Below are 24680 nucleotides of genomic sequence, written 5' to 3'. Positions count from 1 at the left end.
ATCAGTTATATACCTGTAATTCTGTTGATAATGCCTGCGACCTCCTAGTCCTATGGCTGATTACTGGGTCAAGTAAGTCCACGATTTGTTTTATTGATTCCTTTCCAAATCGATACAGCCTCCGAATTTCCTCTTCACTCATGTTTTGTACAGAAAAACGTTCTCTAAAAACCTTATCCGCTCTTCTTCTACCCAACTGACCAAACATTACGTTGGCCGCCATTGTTAATGAGCGTTTAAAGAAGCCCTCTTGGCTTCATTAAAATTAGAGAAGTTAATGAAGCTTTAATGCATCGATTCGTTCATTAAAACATTGATACAACGGAATTTAATGACACATTAAAAATGATCAGTTTAATTAAGCTTTAATTATTCATTAAATATTGATACAACCGGATCCTGTTAATTACTTTACAGTGATCAAAAACTGTTAGTGCATTTTAAGAGAGGGCTTAAAGCAAAGAACATTATATATATATATATATATATATATATATATATATATATATATATATATATATATATATATATATATATATATATATATATATATACATTCATATCTCATCAAAACGTAATCTGCAGGTATAAATCAACAGTTAGTAACAGAAAATATTACTTCCATTTTCTAACCGAGACAAATGATAAAAAAACTTAAGTTTGTGGTTTTGCTTTTTCTGTTTGTGTTCAAGAAAAGAGAGTGCAATCAGAAAATTATATTTAGGACAGAGATACTGAAATTTGAATTTTGTCAACAGAAACACAGTGAAGGTAAGATTGGAAAGTGATACAACTGTTAAGTGTCATGTGCATGTCATTTTATTTCCACATTATCAAATTTACTACAAGCTTTAAGGAAACAGTAAAAAAATGCAGGTCTCTACTTGAGTAATTCTTGACTATTTCTAATTGAAAAAAATATTAAATCTTCATTTTATCTACTTGTATTTATAGATCTACGGCCTTAAAAAAAATTGTGATTTATATATCACATATATAATATATACAAAGCACCCTAAAGCAGCATTGATTTGAGCTCCAGCAAAAAAATCAATAAGCATAAATGTATTGCAAGCTACATTATGCAGAACTTATTTTTTTAACAGCAAATTTTTAAGCTGTATTGAATATACTGGTACCTCTCTTGGTGAGGACATTATAATCCATGTCTATTTCAACATAGTCTGACAAAAGATAATTGTGTCATTCACCATATGTAATGATAATTTTTACTCATAAATTTATACACATGTAAATCTACTCCCTACATTTGTTTTACATCTTTTTCCAAAAGCAATAATCTTTGTATGGATAGCTGTAAACCTTTTTATCATGAAAATAGCTTGAATGGAGAGGGTCTCCAAGTTGGAAAATTACTACATTTATACTATTTGTTCTTAAATTTAAAATTCAGTCATCTTTTTTTTTTACGAAATATGAATCCTGCACTCAGTCCCTCACTTGGGAAACGCAATATACTTGTAACAGAATCTAAATTATCTGAGAAGAAATCTATGATTAAAAATAAACATAAAAATTAATTGATGACGAGTCTCAAAGTAGCAAAATTGACAGTGAAATCTTAAAGAGCTTTGTCACAAGTGTGTTAACATCTGGCAATGGCATTGCAAAAAACAAGGATTTTTAACAAGCAGTTAACATACATGTCACTTTAACATCATCTATATCTTTCCGTTTGTGGCTAAGTGTTCATACTAGCATTTCTAAGCTGTTTTAAAAAACACCTTTTTGGGCAAGCAAACAACACTATGTCTCATTTATTCGTGTGACCACATGAAGCATGCTTTCAGGAAGACATTCAAGGTCAAAACTTACTCGTTCTTCTCCTGCTAAGACCTAGAGTATTATTAATGTAAGTACTGCGTGAATATTAACAAAGTTCAATTTTAACACTGCTTCAGCAACCAAAGTTATTGCCCATCAGTGTGTACTATGTACTGTGTGAGAGATACATGAATAAGATGTCAATTTCTTGTCACCTGAAAACATCAAAATAAGCGCCGCATTGATGAAATTTAGTATTTCAAAAAATGTTTTATAGCAATATTTGAATGCAATGAAAAAGAAGTGCTTGGGTATAAGAAAAAACATACGTGCATCATTTGATTGGGTTGTGTATGTAACTTTTTCATTGTACTTCACTACAAAGGACACAGATTGATACATTTATTTCGACTGAGTCTCGGTAGAATATATTTCAGAGTTTTTGTGTTAATTCAGGCCATACTTTGTGTTAGTATTTAAACAAGCATTTAATTAATGTTTTTTGAGATTTAATTTTTTTCATTATATATTATAAATAAATAAATACATTCCATTCGCTATTATAATATAGTACACAAATAAATACATGTATATACAATAAGGTGAGTTTCCCTGCTAACAAGAAAGGTCACACACATTTTAATACTAATATACATTTAATAGGGTATCATGCTTTTTAACTTACCACAAACTTGAAATCAAAATTTTATATAAACAAATTAACTGGGAATGCCTTGTTTTATATATCTCAGTCATTGTAGACTGAATTCAACTCATTTATCTTAATCAATATCTAAGGATTTTAAAAACCTGAACTGTACAAAACATTTCATAACAAATATAGAATGGCAACGAGCAAATTTGAAAATCTATTAAAGAAAAATATTTCATGGGCTGGATGGACTACATAGTTTTTTTTTTTTTACATAAGTTATCTTGCGGACTTATTAGAAATGTTATATACAGTTTGTGCACAATGTCTCACAACTCCCAGTCGTGACATCCTCCTATAAAATCATCAATGGTGAATTGATTGTAATCTTTATTTTTACTCATTACAAGCACTATAGATACTACAAGACTACAACACAGGTTACATACATAGTGATGAATGTTATAGCAGGACACATATATATAATAAATTATATAAAAAAAACTATGAAATACAAAGAGGATGTAAATTTTTTTTTTTTAATAAATGACCTTACCAGATTTCCTCTCTAATGTAGTGAGTCCGTGAATGGTATGAGAGGGTAGCTGGGCCTTTGGTTCGTCTTCTTTGTAACCCCTGTTTGGAATGGGCGGGGCACTGCTGGAGTCCTGTATCAAGAAAAAAAATCTCGTAAAACAATGAATCCCCATAATTCTATATATTAAAGAAATCCAACAAAGGGGCGAAAAATATACAGGGGTGAAAATTTCCCTCCATATAGTAATACATAAGAATAATGGTTGTTGCTTACCATACTTCTAGGGTCTACCTCTGAAAGAGAAGAGAAACATATTGATTTAGAATTTTCTATAAGCTTCATGGATTAATTCTTCTAAATCCTGATTAAAGATAATCAATTTTATCACACATTTTCCTAATTGATTGTCTAAAATTCTTGATTCTGAATTTTTACCTTCTTTGCACAACATGTACTTCTTTATTTCACAAAACCAATTTCATTTCTTATAGAATATTCTCTTTTTTTTGTCACTTATTTTTTTTAATAATAAATTAGTACTCTTTTCAGTGGTTTAATTATCTAATCTCTATAAGAAACTACGCACCTGAATAAATATTACTTTTCATCGATGCCCCGATCTTAGAGTCGCTGCTTCTTTTCGAGTAACTCTCGCCTGTGATTGTCTCATACGTACTTTCAAAACGATTCATAGTTGGTCCAAAACTTCTAGAAAATGTGTCTGTTTTGTTGACTTGAGAATATACAGCAGGTTCTTGAGAACTCCTTGTGGGACTATCAGGGACAGGTTTGGCTTTATCATATAATTCATCATTTGCTAGTGGTAAGCCATTTGAGTTTCGTGAAGGATTAACAGCACTTTTGGTTTTTCCTTCCATTATTTCATTATTAACGTAAGAAATTCTGGGATTACTGCTAACTGTTATCACAGTCTTGTTTTTGGGTCCTGAGCTTGTTTGTCTGTGAGTGACTTTAGGTTTGCTGGGATCAGAACTATCAAACACTGGCCCCATGGGCTGCTGTGAAATTTGAGGCCCTGATTTAGCATGATTGGATTCTTGATGATCAGATTTTCTGTTGGCGGGGGATTCAAACTGGGGAACTGCCCTAGAACTAACTGGTGGTGGAAAAGAATTACCATTGTTGGAAGACACCTCAAACTGAGGGCCTGTTTTGGAGGTAAGGGACTGGTGAAATACTGGGCCAGATGGTTTATTATTAGCAAATTGAGGTCCAGATTTCCTAGAATCTACAAAAACGGGACCTGAACCAACAGTCTTTAAAGGTTCTTCCGGTTTAGGAATTAGAACTGGTTTGTCTTTTCTAGGAATTTTGGGACTTTTTTCTTCATGGTGGAATGTAAGATGGTCTGATTTGTTCATGTTTTCATATTTTCCATCATCACAAATGTTTTCATACCCAGTTGGGGTGACCCCTTCTTTTGATTCTGGTATAAACACTGGTTTGGGTTTAAGTTCTGGTTTTGGATAGGAGGTCCTCCGAGGTGCAGACTCTGCAGCTTTCTTTAGGTCCTGCAGTGCCTCTTCAAAAGCTTCTGGTGTTGAGTACATGTCTACTGTCTGTAAGGCGTCCCTTTCTAAAATGGATACTACGTTTGATGGTCTGGGTGACTCACTGACTGTAAAGGCAGCTTGATTCTGGTTCATTCCAACCATTTCATAAGGGTCCACCTCCCTATCTGAAGAATACAATTTTTGTATGGATATTACTGTAAATAAAGTTCTATCATTTAACGGGTAATTTCTGTGTTGTACAGGATTTTGTCTGCAATCAAAAAACTTATCTGTTTTTTTATCTTTTGACAACTGACTTTTAAATCCATAATATTCATTCCCAATTTAGACTTATTTTGTTTTTTGATTGTTACTTTTGTTTTACATATTCTATTTAATTTTTGTTAGAAAAATGTCCAGTTTATTTTAGTTTCACACTTAGTAAACTGTGTAAGAACTCACTCGGATCTGTGTGGCCATCTAGCTCCACATTATAATACTCATCCTTCAAAACAACAATGAAATCAAAAATATGCACATATTCATTCTACCTACATAATACTTATACTTTTATATAGAGACAGGTAGATTGTATGAATCAAATAAGATGTAAGCCATTAAGTATAAAAAAATTAATAGGTCATGTTACCAAAATATAATAATCAGAATTAGAAAAATCTTAACTGGACTAGACCTCCGAAGGGGCATACCTGAAATTATCTAATATTAAAAAAAAACTCAGCCACAAAAAATAATACTGCAATCATGTGGCTTTAATCATGCTTAAATATAAGGATGTGACACTTCCGGTCAGAAACAACCTTTGTGTCGAGTATGAAAGTGTGACATTCCATATTCTAGCTAGCAATAAAATGTCATGGCCAAAACAAGGGTTCGAAAGATGCAGCTGATCTATGTGACCTTGTCTAAACAACTTTGGCTAAGAATCATGACAGAGCATTTCTTAAAGGTTCCATAATATAAAATTCTTAAAGACCTCAGTTTGTTATTAAACATCATCAGGTCACAAACTTTTGCCAAGTATAATCCTCCAATGTCCATCCATTTCAAAGTTATAGCGAAGATTTTTGAAACCTCTCAACTTGACCTTTTCCAAATTACCCATTTTAGATCAAGACATGCTCTTTAGTCAAAAGCAACCTTCAGCAAAATTAACACCCAAAATACCTCCTTTCCAAAGTTTTCCCTACTGTACCTTGTGACCCTGACCTTATTATAAAGACCTTTGTACAGGGTTAACAAACACCCCTAATCACGACTTACTTTCTTGGCTTCAAAGTTTGGAATAAAATTCTAATCACAGAATTAATGTATAATAAAACTTTGATGTCACAATTTTTGAAATTTAAACAAATTTATCTAATAATTTTAAGTGCATAAGTAAATACAGATAATATTATTTCTACAAAGCTTGAAAATTTATTAATGAATAGATTTAAAGAAAATCTATACACAAAACATGTCTACATTCAGATAGACAGATGAACAGATAGACAGATAAGCCTGATTAAACAGATAGACAGATAAACCTGATTATACAGATAGACAGATAAGCCTAATTATACAGATAGACAGATAAACCTGATTAAACAGATAGACAGATAAGCCTGATTATACAGATAGACAGATAAGCCTGATTAAACAGATAGACAGATAAACCTGATTATACAGATAGACAGATAAGCCTGATTATACAGATAGACAGATAAGCCTGATTATACAGATAGACAGATAAGCCTGATTAAACAGATAGACAGATAAACCTGATTAAACAGATACACCTGATTAAACAGATAGACAGATAAGCCTGATTAAACAGATAGACAGATAAGCCTGATTAAACAGATAGACAGATGAACCTGATTAAACAGATAGACAGATAAGCCTGATTATACAGATAGACAGATAAGCCTGATTAAACAGATAGACAGATAAGCCTGATTAAACAGATAGACAGATAAGTCTGATTATACAGATAGACAGATAAGCCTGATTAAACAGATAGACAGATAAGTCTGATTATACTGTGGAATTGTTTTAATTCATGGGGGTGAATTCATGGGGGTCTATGTTCATGGGCAACCAAAACTTCACTGGTTTGTGGGGATGTAATTCATGGGTAACTCATGTACACAGAGAGATTTAAAAGACCTCTTCAATAATTTAATAGTAATTTTTTGTGAGGATGTAAATCTTGGAGTAAGGGTAACCCACAAACTCCATGAATATTGGTTTCCCATGAAGACTAAGATTCTACAGGGTTCCCTCCCCCAACATCATTTGCAGGACTTATAAAAATAAACTACAGACATAATTCGCTAATTTTCCAAGGAGAGGTGTTTAGTTTCACCTTGCATTGATTTCATTTGAATTTCCTCAATTTATACAGTAACTGATAAGACAGATTGTTTAGCTTTATAAAGTCTCTTACGTGTCCAGGCTGTGGTTCAAAGTTGGCGTAAATATTGCCATCCAGTGCCTCAATGTGCTGCTGAAATAGTTCCCTGACACAGCGGTGGGCCATCTCATACTGGTCCTAGGAAATTTTTACAAATATCTTTAAGGCAACTATCAGAGTAATATGCAAACTCACTACCTTTCTTTGGATCTCTGTAATTCTTTAATGTAAAATAGGAAATTATTTTTTTCATGTTTGTGAGAATGAATTCATTCTGTAGTAATTCATATAAGAACGAAGACCAATCTATCACATAGAGAAGTTAGTTTATGATATGTTACATCTATGGAGGAAAAGGAAAGCCTCTAGGATTTCCTGGTGTAAAGGTACAATTTGCACTCTGCAGTATTTTTCATATCTTTTTACTTGATTTATGATCTTTATCATTAATTCAAACACAGGAAGCAATAAGAGCCTTCTCAAACAGCTGTTGATAATGTGAATAAGGCACTATTTAAATAAACAGTGACCTATCAATTTCAGATGAAAATAAGAAAAAAAAATCATTAAATGATTTCTTTTTACATGTCTCTAAATTACACAAGGTATGCCTACAAATTTCAATGTTGATATTATTCACTTTGTACAAAAATCCACAATGTATAGTTCATTAATGGTCCTCTGAGTAAATTGTAACAATCCATAGATTAAAACAAAATAAGCTCATAAATAAAGCTATGTTACCCAAAAGCAAGAGAAATAGGATAATCAGGGATCAGCAAAATATTAATTTAGTACTCAATAACAAATCTTAAAAGTTAATCTATTTAATAAAATGACCAAAGGGTACAGAATTTCAAAATCTGGTAAAAATACCCCTGCTTATTACAACTTTCTATACACTTTTGCCTCCTAGATGCCCAGGAGCAGAGGAGGAGATTTTCAAGGAAATAATTCTTTTCACTATATGATCAACAGAGCCCCCCTCCCACAAAACCCCTCACCCTGGGGCCAAAAATTTCACAATTTTGGAAGAGGCACCCTTGATCATCATAACCATTCACCTAATTTATCTGCTTTATATACTGAGGGAGAGGAGAAGTTTTTTAAAAGAATTAATGCATTATCACTATATAATCAATAGAGCCATGCTCTAACACTAGAACCCCTAACCCAGAGGCCATGCAATTCACAATTTTAGAAAAGGCACCCTTGGTCATCATAACCATGCACCTAGTTTATCTTCATTATATACAGGGGGAGAGAAGAAGATTTTCAGAGAATTAATGCATTTTCACTATATAATAATTAGAGCCCCGCCCTAACACTAGAACCCCTAACCCAGAGGCTTTTACTTTATAATAATAAGAGTCCTGCCCTAACACCCAGAACCCCTGACCAAGGGGCTATGAAATTCACAATTTTGGAAGAGGCAACCTTCCTCATCATAACTATGCATTTAGTTTGTTTGCATAATACCCAGGAGCAAAGGAAAATATTTTTGTAGAAAAATTGCATTTTCACTATATGATCAATAGAGCCCACCTTAGCACCAGAACCCTTGACCCTGAGGCCATCAATTTCATAATTTTGGTAGAGGGCTCAATGCTTATTACAATCATGCCAACAGTTTGACTGCTTGATGTCCAGGAGTAAAGAAGAAGATTTTAAAGACTACATTAATTGTATTGGTTTTGGCCCCACCCCTCAGGCCCCAGGGGGACAGGGGCCATGAAATTCATAATTTTTGTTCCCCTTTACCCATAGATGCTTTATGCTAAAATTGGTTGATATTGGTTGACCGGTTTCAGAGAAAAAACTAAAAATAAATGCTACTCACTGGTGTCTGGATCATAGATTATAATGAACTAGAAATGAATGCTACTCACTGGTGTCTGGATCATAGATAATAATGAACTAGAAATGAATGCTACTCACTGGTGTCTGGATCATAGATTATAATGAACTAGAAATAAATGCTACTCACTGGTGTCTGGATCATAGATTATAATGCACTAGAAATGAATGCTACTCACTGATGTCTGGATCATATATAATAATGAACTAGAAATGAATGCTACTCACTGGTGTCTGGATCATGGATTGCCTCTGCTCTCTCATTTTCTTCACAATTTCATTCAAATCAAAATCACAGTCTAACCTCTGGGAAAGTCAAAAGAAAAATATACTAAACACTCTCTCATTCCTTATTAAATCGTTCAACTTTTAAAAATCCTGAATTTTTAAAACTTGAACATAATGCATATCATTCAATACCAATTTTGTTTACACTGTATCTATAACTGAAGAATATTTGGTAAATTACATGTATGATTAAATAATAACTTTTCAAAAATTTCTTTTGAATACTCACATATTCCATACTGAGACTTTTCTACAGAATAATTAAAGAATGAACCCTTTATTTTAGTAAAAATCACTAAACAAAACATACCCCACATTTTAGAACATCCCACGCGTAATCTACAGCACAGATAGTTCCCGTTCTCCCACATCCCGCACTGTGAACATAAATGTAACAGTACATTAGAATACATATAATAGGACATACATTACATTTGGCCAGACAACATTCAGATTAGACAACATTAAAGGGAGTTAACATTGTAATAGGCAAGCTTTTGGAATACACAGTATCTGGATAAGACAAGTTTTATTGTGTTTACACTTTCAATGGTAAATAAAATTTTGGAACCATAAATTTTATGATGTTTTTCATATTTCTTCCCTGAATTTGTCCATATGAGTATTACTTAAGTTTCATATTTAATATATATTCAAGTCTCTATTAAGATCTGCATTATAGAATAGAAGGGCTCATTTTATTACTACTAAAAATAAAACTGTGTTTAAACCAAATGTTTAATTTTGCAGAACCTGCAATGTACAACAACAGGTGCAAAGTTTTTGTCATGGGAACGGATTTCTCTCATTTTGGCGATCATGGTCAGGATGACATCAATATCATCTGGAATTCCATGGTCTGGCCAGCCAGTGTACTGGAACTGAGTGACAATGCGACGGTCAGACTGACCACCACGCTTCACCTCTAACGTTCTCTCCACACAGTCATCTGCCAACCAAAACTCCTCTTGCTGAAAAGTTATCACCAAAGATTATGAGGCTCATGTCAGTCTCTACAAATGATATGATTTTTATATCCCTGTCCAAACTACCTGAATCCTGCTCCAAGGTGAAGTAAATTTCACAAGTTTGGTATGCAAAGAGAGAGATAATGGGCATTCACTCTTGTCATGCTTGTGTAATAAATCTTATTTTATCAATTATTACACATGTACTTTATTCAGAAGGTCCATATTTAGCAGATATTGACAAAACTGCGAGTCAAAGTTTAATTTTACACTTCATGTGCTTCCTACAGCTGTTATCTGTTATTCTTATCATCAGTTCCTGCTGACAGTGTGTATAATGACAGATTTGGATAAATTTGAACTTTAGGAAGGCAGTCTTCAATTCACTAATTCATAAATAAAGTTCAATATAAAAACAAACTATCAAAGTGTTACCAGACAGTACAAAGAGGAATTTTGCACCAAAATAAAAAAAAAACAAAAAAAAAATCCCCAAAACAACCTCTCCTCTAGAACTTTGTATCAGCTGGCTACAGTAAAAATAGATATAACACCAGTATGTCAGAATTTCTGCAGTACCTAGTCTGCAGTGATACAAACTGCTCACAGAAAAAGGATTCATGACTCATACACAACACATACTTAAATCTTTATGAAAACAAACCAAGTCATTGCACAATTTGAGTTATTTTATTATTTACAGTTATTCTTTATTTACAGTTATTTCATTATTTAAGAGTTATTTTGAATAAAATGCAGGTAAATTGTATGGATCTAATACTATAAATCATTTTAAAAGCAGAGTGACACATGTATAGTAATGTGTAGTTTTTACTCTGTCACATGGAATAAGTTAAACATGAATAAACATGGATACTGTAAATTAAAGTACCCTGTATTTTGCATTTAATAGAAAAATGTCATTTATTTCCCTACCTATTGTAAATTCATTATTTAAAATATTAAGTTACATGGTATATACACATGTACATACACAATATGTATGATATCACTTCAAAAAATCTTTGAACAGGAAATTTTTCTTATTTCCAAAATACATGTACATGTATCTAGAAAAAAACAAAACCTAGGATATTAAATGTTACTTAAGGACATACGCAAGGTACCTTACCTACTGATAATTTTTCAAGATATTCTTAATTTAAGACTACAGTGCCATCAAATGTTCGTAGACAAAAAATCAGCATGTATTACCAGGGTTTTTGAAATGATATCAATTATTGAAAATTCTCGTATAATTCAAAGAAAAATACACAAAAATTACTAAACATATATTCTACATGTTTTGTTTATCCAAACTTGTTTTAGAAGAAGCGTACAACAGTATATATACACATTAAATTGTAACACACAGTTCCTTTAAGTATTGGAACTCTTCAACTCCAGGGGAAAAGACAATAAAGTTCAAACTACATTGTGTATGTCCTTAAGAGAAGTTATTATTTTATCTTGACTGAAACTATATTTAACATTAAACATACCCACATCAGCAATTTTATGAACTCTGCTGGGTTTTTTTTTCTTTCGTTTTTGTTTGTTTGTTTTTTTTTCTCTTTTGTTTCCTACCTTACAGTGGAAAAAAAATTCAAAATCACATAAATGAAAATGCAAGTTATAACTATTTAGGATGTAATAAAACCTGCATAATTATATCCGTTTTATTTGTAAATGGTGTATCTGGATTTTTTACCTGTACAAACAACATTTTAACACAAACATAAGACTAGTTACTGAAAAAAGAGGCCATAATTATGAGTTGAACATTTAATGATTTCTTAGTATACAAAGTTTGCAGTTCAAAATTAAACATTATTCTTCCAGCAGTTTTTCAATTTCTTCTTTAACAATGATTATAAATTTAACGATTAAAGAAACTAACAATCTTAATTCATTTGTGAATTTTGTCAACGTTTCCACATTGTCAACATTTCCACATTGTCAACCTTTCCCTTATACCTGGTATAGGGGCTAAGTTTGAAAATTGATATCCATTCTAAAATTATAATCCAGATTTATAAACTGAATTACTGTGGTTTCATCATTATTCGTGGAACACCAATTTTCGTGGATTTCGTTGTTGAGTCGATCCACGAAATCAAATGTTCATCGAAATTTGGTGCCTCCATTTTGATTTAGAATAAACCTTTAAAAAGTCCTTTCCGACTTTCGTTAATATATGCAACCCCCACTTTTCCCAACAGGTTGACCTTATAAACGTATTTTATCAGTTAAAAAAGAGGAAGAAATAATTTTAGATAATGATCTGGACTTTTTGAGTAAAAATGTTTTAATATTCTGCACGGAGATTAAAGAAAAACACACGTAGATCTGCCAACGCGGTGCATACCAATTAGTGGTATTACTCCAAATGTGTTAAATTTGTTATTCTCGAACAATCTAACGGTCCAACCCCCATTATCACCTGTACAATGAAAACAAAAAAAATTTATAAAAATTCAGGTAGAAATACTTAAATACTCTCTGTTCAAAACAGGCTAATTTCATACAAATTATCAAAACAATTCATTGCTATATGTAATTTGTCTTTTATCTGTTTATTTAGAAACATTTTTTTTTATGTAACGGGTATGTATGTTGCGAAAGTCCTGCAACTTAGTTATCGTCCGTATGCAGGTATTTGCGCCTATAAGATAAAATTCAAAATGTCTTAATATTTTGAGATGCTTGCACATCTTTTTCCCGAAACGTTGATTAAATAAACGTCTGAATTGTTTTTAATAATCTGTTTCAATATCCGATATTTAATTAGTCATGCGAGTTCACAGTGTTACATTGGAGACGGTACATGGAATGCCTCAACCTTAATTATTATACCATGAGTTGTAAACTCCTGAAGGTTCCGACTTTTAAAAATACAGATGAGTAATATATAAATAATAAATTAAAGAATTTTCACCTGTTAGTACATGTAATTCTTTTTAAATATTTACATACTCTTAACATTGTAAATGGCATGAAGGTTCCCGCTAAAGCATAAGGCGCGAGAAAAAATGAGAAGAAAACGATTTTTTTTTCTGTTAGCACTATTATCCACGAATTTACGTATCCTCGAAACTGTAATTTTTACTAAATCCACGAAAATTGATGCCCACGAATATTAATGAAACCACAGTATATTTTTTCTCCATAAAATAAATATTTTTTGAATGAAATACATGTATTCAATTTCATCATGTTCATAGTGAAAACTAACCATTTCATGCTTAATATTAAACAAAATTTGGTTCCCATTGAGATTCAACCAAATTATGACAGTGCCAGGTACTTTTTAAGACAGCGTAATTTTGACAAAAATAGTTTAAATATGTTTCAGGAAGATCCCCAAGAAAAATAAGTCAACGAGGGGAAAAAAACTTCCTTTTTTATCATGCCAAAGTTCATATAGTTCACTCAACTAAGGTTCATGTGTGCTTGAATTTCATTTCATATATAAATTGCTAGTAAATGCATTTTCATTTATGTCCCTATTCTCTAACAAATTAACAAACCAAGAGTGGATTTTATATTTAATAAGTGGTATCTTACCAAATGTACATTAATGGTTCCATATTGTTCATCCTCCTCCTTACTGGATGGCCAATACTTCGCACATTTTTTCTGAAAAAAAATTTAACCCATTTTTCATACAAATATATATATATATATATATATATATATATATATATATATATATGGAAACAAATTAAATTCAGCCATGTCATTTGTCAGCTGTTAAGGATACACTTATTGTAAATTGTAGAAGTTCCATATAGTTTAACCACTCACTGCAGAATAAAAAAAAAACTATATTCTACTTGTACCTAAATACTCTCATCAAAAACTTGATCTTAATCTTATAATAAGTACATGTAAAATTTTATGATCTAATGAAAGCAACTGACATTGTATAATACATAAGTATACAAATCTCAGTATAAACTATTAATTAAAGTATGTTTAAAATAACTAAGGCTTCAATTCAGAAATAATCAGGTACTCTGGATTTCATTTCAATTCAACCCTATCTTCATCAATGTACAACCCATTTAAAGACCAGTCAGTATCCTACATCTCATCTTTATACACCTTGACCCATCAGTATCTTACATCTCACCTTTGTACACCTTGACTAATCAGAATCCTACATCTCACCTTTGTACACCTTGACCAATCAGTATCCTACATCTCACCTTTGTACACTTTGACTAATCAGTAACCAACATCTCACCTTTGTACACCTTGACCCATCAGTATCCTACATCTCATCTTTGTACACCTTGACCAATCAGTATCCTACACCTCACCTTTGTACACCTTGACAAATCAATAACCAACATCTCACCTTTGTACACCTTTACTAATCAGTAACTTACATCTCATGTTTGTACACCTTGACCCATCAGTATCCTACATCTCATCTTTGTACACCTTGACCCATCAGTATCCTACACCTCACCTTTGTACACCTTGACCAATCAGTATCCTACAACTCACCTTTATACACCTTGACTAATCAGTATCCTACATCTCACCTTTGTACATCTTGACCAATCAATAACCAACATCTCATCTTTGTACACCTCGACCAATCAGTCACCTACACCTCACCTTTGTACACCTTGACCAATCAGTATCCTACATCTCACCTTTGTACATCTTGACCAATCAGTATCCTACAACTCACCTTTATACACCTTGACTAATCAGTAACTTACATCTCACCTTTGTACACCTTGACCAATCAGTAACCAACATCTCATCTTTGTACACCTTGACCAATCAGTAACCTACATCTCACCTTTGTACACCTTGACCAATCAGTAACCAACATCTCATCTTTGTACACCTTGACTAATCAGTAACCTACACCTCACCTTTGTGTACACCTTGAGCAATCAGTATCCTACATCTCACCTTTGTACACCTTGACCAATCAGTATCTTACATCTCACCTTTGTACACCTTGACCAATCAGTATCCTACATCTCACCTTTGTGCACCTTGACCAATCAGCATCCTACATCTCACCTTTATACACCTTGACCAGTCAGTAGCCTACACCTCACCTTTATACTCCTTGACCAATCAGTATCTTACAATGTCTGTCCTATTTAACAAAGGCTAACTTCTGAATTCTTCTCTGCACATTTGAACTTCTTAATCACCACTATTTATCTAGTACACTCCTCATTAATTTTTTACCTTGCCCATTTCCACTTCTTTACAGGCCATTAATATGACTCGGACCTTCTGCTCCCAAATCATCCTCCAAAAATCATCCACCGTGGTGGGGAGGGGCCCCTGGGATGCTATATAAGCGTCATTATTGTGGATGTTCTAAAAATAAATCAAAGGGAGATTATTGAGGATGTTCTATAAATAAATCAAAGGCCAATAAACCTCTGAAGTGTCAAGTACTAAATGTACCACAGATAAAAATTTTCTATATTGTGATATCTGTATGCATGTATTTTTCTCAGTTTGTAATTACTACCAAAGATATAAGAAAAGAATCACATTTTCTTGGACTCTAAATTGTTCAGAAGTTAATTAATATTAAGTAAGATGCACCTGTATATATAAACTGTAGATTTAGTACCTATGCAGGGTAATTATACCTACAAGTATGTAGCTTTATATAAACTTTGGATTTACTACCGACACAAAATAATTTTTCCTACCAGTATCACTGTATGTAGCTGTTTATAAACTGTAGATTTACTACCTACATGTATGTGGGGTAATTATACCTACAAGTATGTAGCTGTATATAAAGTGTAGTTTCACTGACTACCTACGTGCAGTAATTATTCCTACCAATATGTAGCTGTATATAAATTGTAGATTTAATTCCTTTACAAGGTAATTATACCTACCAATATGTAGCTGTATATAAACTATAAATTGAATACCTTTACAGGGTAATTATACCTTCCAGTATGTACTATGTAGCTGTATATAAACTGTAGATTTAATACCTTTACAAGGTAATTATACCTATCAGTATGTAGCTGTATATAGACTGTAGATTTAATACCTTTACTAGGTAATTATACCTACCAGTATGTAGCTATATGTAAACTGTAGATTTAATTACTTTATAGGGTAATTATACCTACCAGTATGTAGCTATATATAAACTGTAGATTTAATTACTTTACAGGGTAATTACACCTACCAGTATGTAGCTGTATGTAAACTGTAGATTTAATTACTTTATAGGGTAATTATACCTACCAGTATGTAGCTATATTTAAACTGTAGATTTAATTACTTTACAAGGTAATTATACCTACCAGTATGTAGCTGGCATTTATGTAATCTGAACCTTCCTCTCCTTCAATTTCTTCAAGGATAACTCGACTGTCATCAACTGCAAAAAAAAAATCCTAAGCATCACTGTTTCACAACATAACTTCCAATTTTCTTTTCCTTACTACAGGAAGCAAGGGCCCTATCAGTACAATTGACCATGTACACCTGCCTCAGTTATTTTACTTACAGGGTATAATATGTTTACAATTTACATATACAATTAAACTTTGTTATCACAAACAGGGATATCTTGAATACCAGGGATGTGTCAAAGTAAGCTGGCCATTCCTTTTACTCAATGTGTATTACCCTCTTTATCTCGAATCCTCAGTTATCTCGAAGTTTTATCTTGGTCCCTTTAAGTTTCAGATAATGAAGTTCACTGTACCATACCTGATACAACATCCCTATCATTTACATGTAAATCTGTATTGGCTAAAATTTAAAGGAAGCATTTCCTGTAAAACTTACACAATGTCTCAATAATTCAATGTCTCAGTAATTCAATGCCTCAGTAATTCAATGTCTAATGACTTGTATGGTTCATTATCTGTATAAAATTGTACATCTCTATCAGATATGCCTCAGTTTTATATCTCTATAATATCTATGACTTACATGGTACAATATCTCTATAATATCTCTATATGACTTACATGGTACAATATCTCTATAATATCTATGACTTACATGGTACAAATCTCTATAATATCTATGACTTACATGGTACAATATCTCTATAATATCTATGACTTACAAGGTACAATATCTCTATTATATCTATGACTTACATGGTACAAATCTCTATAATATCTATGACTTACATGGTACAAATCTCTATAATATCTATGACTTACATGGTACAATATCTCTATAAGATCTCTATATGACTTACATGGTACAATATCTCTATAATATCTCTATATGACTTACATGGTACAATATCTCTATTACATCTATGACTTTCATGGTTCAATATCTCTATAATATCTCCATATGACTTACATGGTACAATATCTCTGTAGCGATTCTTCTTTGTGTTGTAGGGCTGTTTTCCCCAGTTGGCAGGAAATGTGTCCTGTTCTTTGTGATGAGCAGCAAGCTCTCTCAGTTCCTGTCATTGTAAAATATCAGCATTTAACACACAAGATTCAGTATTTACTTTCCATTTCAAATAAATACTTGTTTCACAAACTCAAGTCAAGGGTAATTGGGAAGGTTGAGGTAAAAAAAAAAAATGGAAACAGTTAATAAAATTCTCACCAAAATATTTATCAGTGCATAAGCTTACATAAAAATATCTTGAATAGTTTTGAAACTGAGCTAAATGCAACATAAAGAAAAGTAAGGTCAAGGACATACATTTTTGACACACTTGAATAGTTCACACCAATACACATCAGTTCATGTGTTTAGATAAAAATTTAAATTTCTTTGAAATTGAGCTAAAGGCAAAATTCAGAAAGGTGAGTTCAAGGTCAAAAGAAAGGTCAAGATCAACAAAATGTTGATGTAGTTAAATAGCTCTCATCAATATGTATCAGAAAAAGAAGTTTTTATTAAAAAAAATATCTTGAAAATTTCCTTGAAATTGAGCTAAAATGTAAAGTGAGAAGGAAGGACAGACAAATGATGGATGGGCAGAAGGATAGAAGGATGGAAGACAGACATGACAAACACTATATGCCCTGGCCATATTTGGTGCAGCATAAAAAGTTGTTGGCAGAAACCATACTTTGGTATAAACATGATAAAAGAAGGAAGATAGACTAATGGATTGCAGGATTAAACTGAAGTGATAAAAATTGTTACAATTGGTTAAATGTCAGTCAGATCTATCTCTAACCCATGTGCCACTCAACTCATAACAGTTGTTGTTGTAAATTTATATATTTAAATGATGGAAACTTTTTTGTTATGCAATCCTAGAACAAATGGATTATAAATACTTTACAGATAGGAATATTTTACTTTATGTACATATATTTGTATTTTTATGTATATAGGTTTCTTGCTTCATGTTTACTTTCGGAAAAAAAATTCCAAGTTCTAACTCTGCACATTTAGAAGTTGAACTTTCCACAAAACAGGTTTAAAGCCCACTCAAATGGAAATCAATTGTTTCCAAGTATATGGAAATTGTCATATTTGATTCATTATGGGAACAAAGGATTATTATTATATTTATCATGTTTATGCCCATGACAATTTTTATGATTATTCATTAAAAAGACAATATTATCATTAGGCGTAAGTAACATAAACTATCGGTGTTCTTCACCGCGTTTCTCTAAAAGTGAACACAGATGACAGAGAAACTGGAGAGCTGGAAGGAAATTATTTTATCAATTTTTTTTTTTTTTTTGCATAAAAAGCAACAAATATTTTCCTTTATTTAGATGAACATGTACACACTGAAAGTTTTGAAAGGGCTTAATTAGAAAAATAAATAAATAAAAGATCCTTAATTCGTCCAAAGTTTTGTTTCTCCCAAATGAAAATTAATTTAATGGAAAATAACTTTTAAATGTCTTTAGGGTCATTGTATTAACAGATCACTTCAGTAACAATGAATTGTAATTATTTGGATACATATATCCAGGCCTTTCAAATCTACCAGTACTCGATACTTTTCATGATTGTACCGGCCAAAATATTTAATGGAGAAAAATTTGAAAAAATATTTATTTAAAATTGCTTCCACAAGGTACTGTACCTCCCATTTTTGTAAAAGTACCCCCATTTGTAATCTTTTTGAAAGCCCTGCATATCACTTTCCAGTATTTTGTAATATTTTTCAAAATGATATTTCCTATGATTTCATACTGAATTAAAGGCTCAAGTAATCATGCTAATTTTAAATACCCAGTACTATAAAAATATGTTATATCTGGGATGCATATACTTAGTTATATACGTCCCTGATTATATACTTGTACTATAAAACTAAAATCCAATAGATCATATTAGAAGATAGGACCACACAAACAAACAAAAAAAAACAATGACATGATAATGTCTTTGATCTTTTTTTCCTTCTGTTTAAATATCACAAATGCTTGTATATGTTTATAAATAATTTAAAATGAATACTACATACCTGAAAATGCAACAATTTATATTTTCGATTATAAATCATTCTTTAATTCTAATAACTTTCCCCCATTTACATATCCTGTTAGGGGCAGGTGAAAAACAGGTGCTCATTGGTCAGAAGCAGGAAACATGATTAATGAGCGATAACTCGTACAGATATCATATGTAAACAAACATCAATTTACTACCGCCATCTGGGATTTTATAATTTTTTTTTTAATAAAACACTGAATCAATTGTACTCAGATCACAAAATAAGTTAGGGATAAGCATAAAAAGGTTCAGCTGTATACGGTTTGTGTGTGCATTCGTCCGAGACGATGGGGTACAGTCCTACTTACCCTGTACTCTCGGTTAAACCCGTTTCCCGCGGGATCTTCCTCTTCTATCAAGTCGTCCACATGAGTGATGAACTTCTCAAGGGCCTGGCGAAGTTTTTTAGCAGGTTCATCCATCTTTTATTCAGCTTGATTTCTGCGGTGGTGTTATTGACTCGTTCATTACGGAAGTTTAATTTCGTGTATCACGTGATCCCGATCCCGAAAGATATTATTTTCTTTTCAATTCCTGTTTCGCGTATTTTAAACTTGCAACCATTTAAAACAGATTAATATACACTGATATAGACCTATTATAAACATTTAAAGTTTAGAATTTTTTTATTCATTCCTACCTAAGAAATATTTTTACTTCAGCAATCCTAATATTAAGTATAGTTCTTGTTCAAAAGAAAAAAAACTATTTCTGGTTTAACTTTGTTTAACCACCGTTAAAAGTAAAAAAAAAAGGTAGGATTTTTTTTCTTAGAAATTGTTTATTATTCCTATGAAGATATGCATGTTTGAATCAAAATAATAAAAACATACATGAAATATGTTGAGAATATGCTATTTAAAATTATCACTATATTAATTAAAAAATATTTTTATTGATAATAATAATAAAAAAGTTTAAATACATATGTGGCACACGTGTGACTATTTATCAATTTGTGTTATATGCACGATTATTTAGAGTCATAGTTGTGAAACATTTTACTTGAGGAAATCACCCACTATATAACGTACAACTGTGTAATGAGAGGATAACCAAGCCCTTTACTAAAATTGTAATATTCAAGACCCTAGTTGGGTCCCGGAGGGTTTGGCGCCTGGGTGGGTTTAGTTGGTCATATTTTGAAAGTGCATTCTTGGTTTCCCCTTGCTTCACGACATCTGGCTAACTGTTTTATGATTATAGTTTTCCTCTAGCTGCCAAAGTGGTGAAATACATGTCCCCATGCAGGGTTCATGATGACCATAGGATGGGGTTAGGTTAGTCATAATTATAGATAAATTCTTTGTATAACCCCACTCGCTGTATCCATTAACTAATTCACAATTAGAATTGAATCTAATTTAAAAAAAAATTCTTATGTTTTATATATAGAGAGGCAATTGACAATATTTGCATATTACTTAATTTTTCATCCAAATATTGCATTTCTAAATAACCGTATTATTACTAATGATTAGAAGGCCATATATCCGCCTGAGTCTATACATTTACTCTTTCACTGTACTTTTGTTTTCCACTTGCACCCTTTTGGGAGTACTCCTAGGAAATACGACACCACTGCGCCATTTATATATCCCTTCTACATCAAGTTTCAGCAAGTTCTTCATATAGTTTCAGTTTAGCGGAAACTGTACTTTTCATCCAGTGAAACTCTTTTCAAGCTTGACGAAAAATTGGATAATTATTGAAAATGTCTCTCTTTTTTTATTAAATTTCCTTTTAAAAATATTTATTTATTTATTTATTTATTTATTTATTTATTTATTTATTTATTTATTTATATGTACCTGGCCTCCATTAAGCATAAGTGTACATGTAAATTGTTTGCATGATTAGTTCATATATTTGGTTATATATTGAGAAGTGCCTTCCAAACATCTTTATGTCTAAATGTTCCACTGAAAAAAATGTTTCTTAATTTGTAATTCTCAGTTTTCATGTAGTTTTTGCTCTGTATATATAAATCAAGAGAGAGCAGCGAAAAAAATGTATTGTTCTACAGGCTACCTAAAACTCAATTTACATGTAGAAAAGTAAGCATTTGAATGATTTTTCATATTCATGAATTTTCATAGAACATAACTTATCCGGGAAAACTAAAATTATACTTGAAGTGTTTTTGGTAAAACTTGTGTTTTACTATAATGAAATCAATGGAAAACAGAAAATATTTTTAAAACACCCCCTCCCCCCCCCCCCCCCGATGAAATGTAAACTCCTTTACAGGTATTATGAATTGTTACACCAAAGCTATTGTTGTTTCGTTTCAATGCCAAAAGGGGGGGGGGGGGAGGGGTATGTTTAAAGCACTAAAAATGACCAACGACACGAACAATAAAAAATGTGAAATTTTCGGGTCGACCAGTCCCTTCCTCAGGACAAAGAAAAAAGTTAAGAAGACATATAAATTTAGAAAACAGAGAAAAAAAACTAGCACTATTACTAAACTACCAATTGCAAACACTATGCATTTACAATGGTACATGTTTAATTTGAAGTTTATAACCAGTTATAAAGAAAGAAATCCGGACCGCTATGAAATACGTCCGGTCTCTCGGGTGTACTCTGGTGAAGTGCGATTTACACAATTGAACGAATTAATTATCGCTAATTAATTACGACTAAGTAGTACACGGTCTTATTCTCTCAAAATAGCGTAATTATCCATGATAAAAAGAAACCAAAGAAAGATGATATGGAAGGGAAATTTTATTCTAATCTTAACCAGTTCTTTATAATGTATTGCCTGAATATTTGAATTATTTTACATTTTTAAGAATATCAGCACTGGTAAAACTTCCTCTTTAACATGGCGCCTTTGGAGAAAACCATTTATTTCCTCTTAAAAAATTTCCACAGCTAGCTAGAATACCGTCGTGTTTCATGTACATGTCACTTATAATACTAAATCCTGATTTTCATCACTACTGCATGTGTAACATCATTTATAACTCCTTCATTCATGACTTTTAAATATCGAAACATCTTTTTTTATATCACAACATCTTTTTTATATCACCAGTATATATTTTGCTTTACTTGATGCATTTCAAAATTCTCCAGTTAATCTTTTGAATTTGTAGAACGCAAGTGAACAAATTTTTAATCACTACTTTTTTTTTTAATCTTTATGACATTTATCCATTTTTTCCATAGCAAGATGAATTAAAATCATCTTTCTTATCGGATGATTATTTCTATCATTGAGGAGGGGACTGTAGGTTTCCTCCTCGTCTGTCTGTCTGTCTGTCTGTCTGTCTGTCTGACCCTCTGTCCATCTGTCTGTCTGTCAGTTTGTTCTACTTGGTTTTCTGCAGTTTTCTTCTAAATGTTTACAGATATTGAGCTGATTTTTTTTATGAGTGTATCTTGATGAGTTACAGATCAAATTTGCATTTCGTTCCGCTTCATTGATTTTTTGACGGACTTACGACTTTTTAATTTTTAAAGCGATATATGGCGTACTTGAGCTAAAAAATAAATACAGGATATTCAATGTTTTGTAGATGAATATGGAATTTATTTCACGAGTGGGACAGGATTTTTTGATATTTTCACGAGTGCGAAGCACGAGTGAAAATATCAAAAAATCCTGTCTCACGAGTGAAATAAATACCATATTCATCTACAAAACATTGAATTTTCTGTTTATTACATTTTCTATGATTTTCCCTTTGCCTTTGTCTTTTCTTAACACAGTGTCATAAGCTTGACGTCATAGTTGAGCGGTTGAGACGTCATGAGAGAATATCATTTTTGGTATTCTTTCACACTGTGAGAGAATATCACTTTTATTCAATAAATAAATCACAGTATTTCACTATTGAAAATGTAATAAAAATACGAGATTGAGTGTAAATGATCATGATATTTGTTATTTACGTTCAAATTAAAATTTTCACCGATTTTGAACTTGAATATCCCCACGTTTCTATAGTTAAATTGACTTTAAACTGTGTCTGATACTTAAATGCGGAGTCGGTAAATAAATCAGTTATTATTTTAAATTTCTGATTTCTATGAAATGCGATTGATTTAAATTGTGTAATTTACAGGAAAATTCTATCTTTATATAAAGTAATAAAACAAATAGAAAGATCTTTTTAATTTTAAGTCTGAACTTATCAAAAATACGCCATATATGACTTTAAGGGTTTCCCACATTTTTTTTATAAACACTTGCAGATATTGAGCTGAATTTGTGGGTTTACCTTGACGAGTTATAGATGAAGTTTGCATTTTGTTCCGCTTCAATGATTTTTTTTTTTGACAGAATTACGGCATTTTCAATTTTTAATGGGAACCCGATAAAACTTGCCGGTAGGGAACTAGTGTTGCTAATGCAATACTCTCAGAATGTTTGTTTCTCTTCAATCCCGTTTAAAGCAGGGTTTGCTACATCTTTTATTTTTATCAAATGCCAAGGGGTTTTCTGCACTTTTTTCAAACTGAATGTTTTTGTTTGCTTGTGTGTGTGAGTGTGTGCGTGTGTTTTGTTTAATTTACAAATGCATTACTTTTATGAAATATGAAGATAACAAAAAGCTAGTATTAATGTCAAAAAAGTCTCAATAATTAACACAGATTGGGGGTAGAGCTATCACGGTCTCCTGAAAACTTCAGATGAGGGATAAGGTGCCATGGAAGATTAAGTATACCCTGTCGATCGGTCACACCTTTTTGTAACATCCTCTTTATACACAATATCATCAATAAATAACTGATATTCTCCAGTTATCCATTATCTAGTTTATTTTCTATTGCCTCCATAGGTGGCATTTTAATATTGCTACGGAATTCATTTGTTTGGGCGGCAAACCATAATTTTAAACTTGATTAGTCTCATTTTGAACAACAAAATTGTTCTGACATCATAGCTTGGATATCAAATATTTATTCATAGTTCAGAGACAAAACTTTTTTGATCAAGGGAGTCAGCAAATAAAACGAAACTCAGTCTTAACTTGTCAGTCATAAGATTAGAACATATTGAATTGATGAATATTTGGTATATGAAATATTAAGATAATGAAGGGTTAACATGCTCAAAACAATACAAATTGTGAGCAGAGAAAGAAAACACGGTGGGATCCACTGAAAACATCAGAGGTGTGATGAGGTGACCTGAAAGAGTAAACATCCCTGTCGACCCGGTCACACCCGCCGTGTG

The 24680-nt window shown here is 32.0% G+C and overlaps 1 protein-coding gene across 12 annotated transcripts in view; it reads right to left on the bottom strand.

Moving 5' to 3' along the window:
* Nucleotides 1-19986, bottom strand: part of LOC133203731 (tyrosine-protein phosphatase non-receptor type 12-like) — a 34763-nt gene extending 14777 nt beyond the window's left edge. For 4 of the 12 annotated variants that reach the window (XM_061339501.1, XM_061339499.1, XM_061339504.1 and 1 more), the window contains exons 1-15: nucleotides 19795-19986; nucleotides 17363-17471; nucleotides 16339-16415; nucleotides 15245-15379; nucleotides 13589-13660; nucleotides 9807-10024; nucleotides 9364-9430; nucleotides 8994-9071; nucleotides 6942-7046; nucleotides 4952-4994; nucleotides 3562-4674; nucleotides 3249-3268; nucleotides 2994-3105; nucleotides 2115-2162; nucleotides 1140-1184 (exon numbers count right to left, since the gene is read on the bottom strand). In XM_061339501.1, coding sequence (XP_061195485.1) covers nucleotides 1140-1184; nucleotides 2115-2162; nucleotides 2994-3105; nucleotides 3249-3268; nucleotides 3562-4674; nucleotides 4952-4994; nucleotides 6942-7046; nucleotides 8994-9071; nucleotides 9364-9430; nucleotides 9807-10024; nucleotides 13589-13660; nucleotides 15245-15379; nucleotides 16339-16415; nucleotides 17363-17471; nucleotides 19795-19908 — 2356 coding nt within the window. In that variant the 5' untranslated portion in view covers nucleotides 19909-19986. Of the gene's footprint in view, nucleotides 1-1139; nucleotides 1185-1836; nucleotides 1858-2114; nucleotides 2163-2993; nucleotides 3106-3248; nucleotides 3269-3561; nucleotides 4675-4951; nucleotides 4995-6941; nucleotides 7047-8993; nucleotides 9072-9363; nucleotides 9431-9806; nucleotides 10025-13588; nucleotides 13661-15244; nucleotides 15380-16338; nucleotides 16416-17362; nucleotides 17472-19794 lie in introns of all 12 variants that reach the window. The other 8 variants (XM_061339502.1, XM_061339505.1, XM_061339508.1 and 5 more) reach the window with 4 other exon arrangements.
* Nucleotides 19987-24680: the final 4694 nt, after the last annotated feature.

The sequence above is a fragment of the Saccostrea echinata genome, unplaced genomic scaffold, assembly GCF_033153115.1.
Source record: "Saccostrea echinata isolate AGI-Se365-2 ecotype Australia unplaced genomic scaffold, CSIRO_AGI_Sech_v1 ptg000051l, whole genome shotgun sequence".
NCBI lineage: Eukaryota > Metazoa > Mollusca > Bivalvia > Ostreida > Ostreidae > Saccostrea > Saccostrea echinata.
The sequence above is the reverse complement of the archived record's forward strand: the minus strand, read 5'-3'. Positions and strand labels throughout refer to the sequence as shown.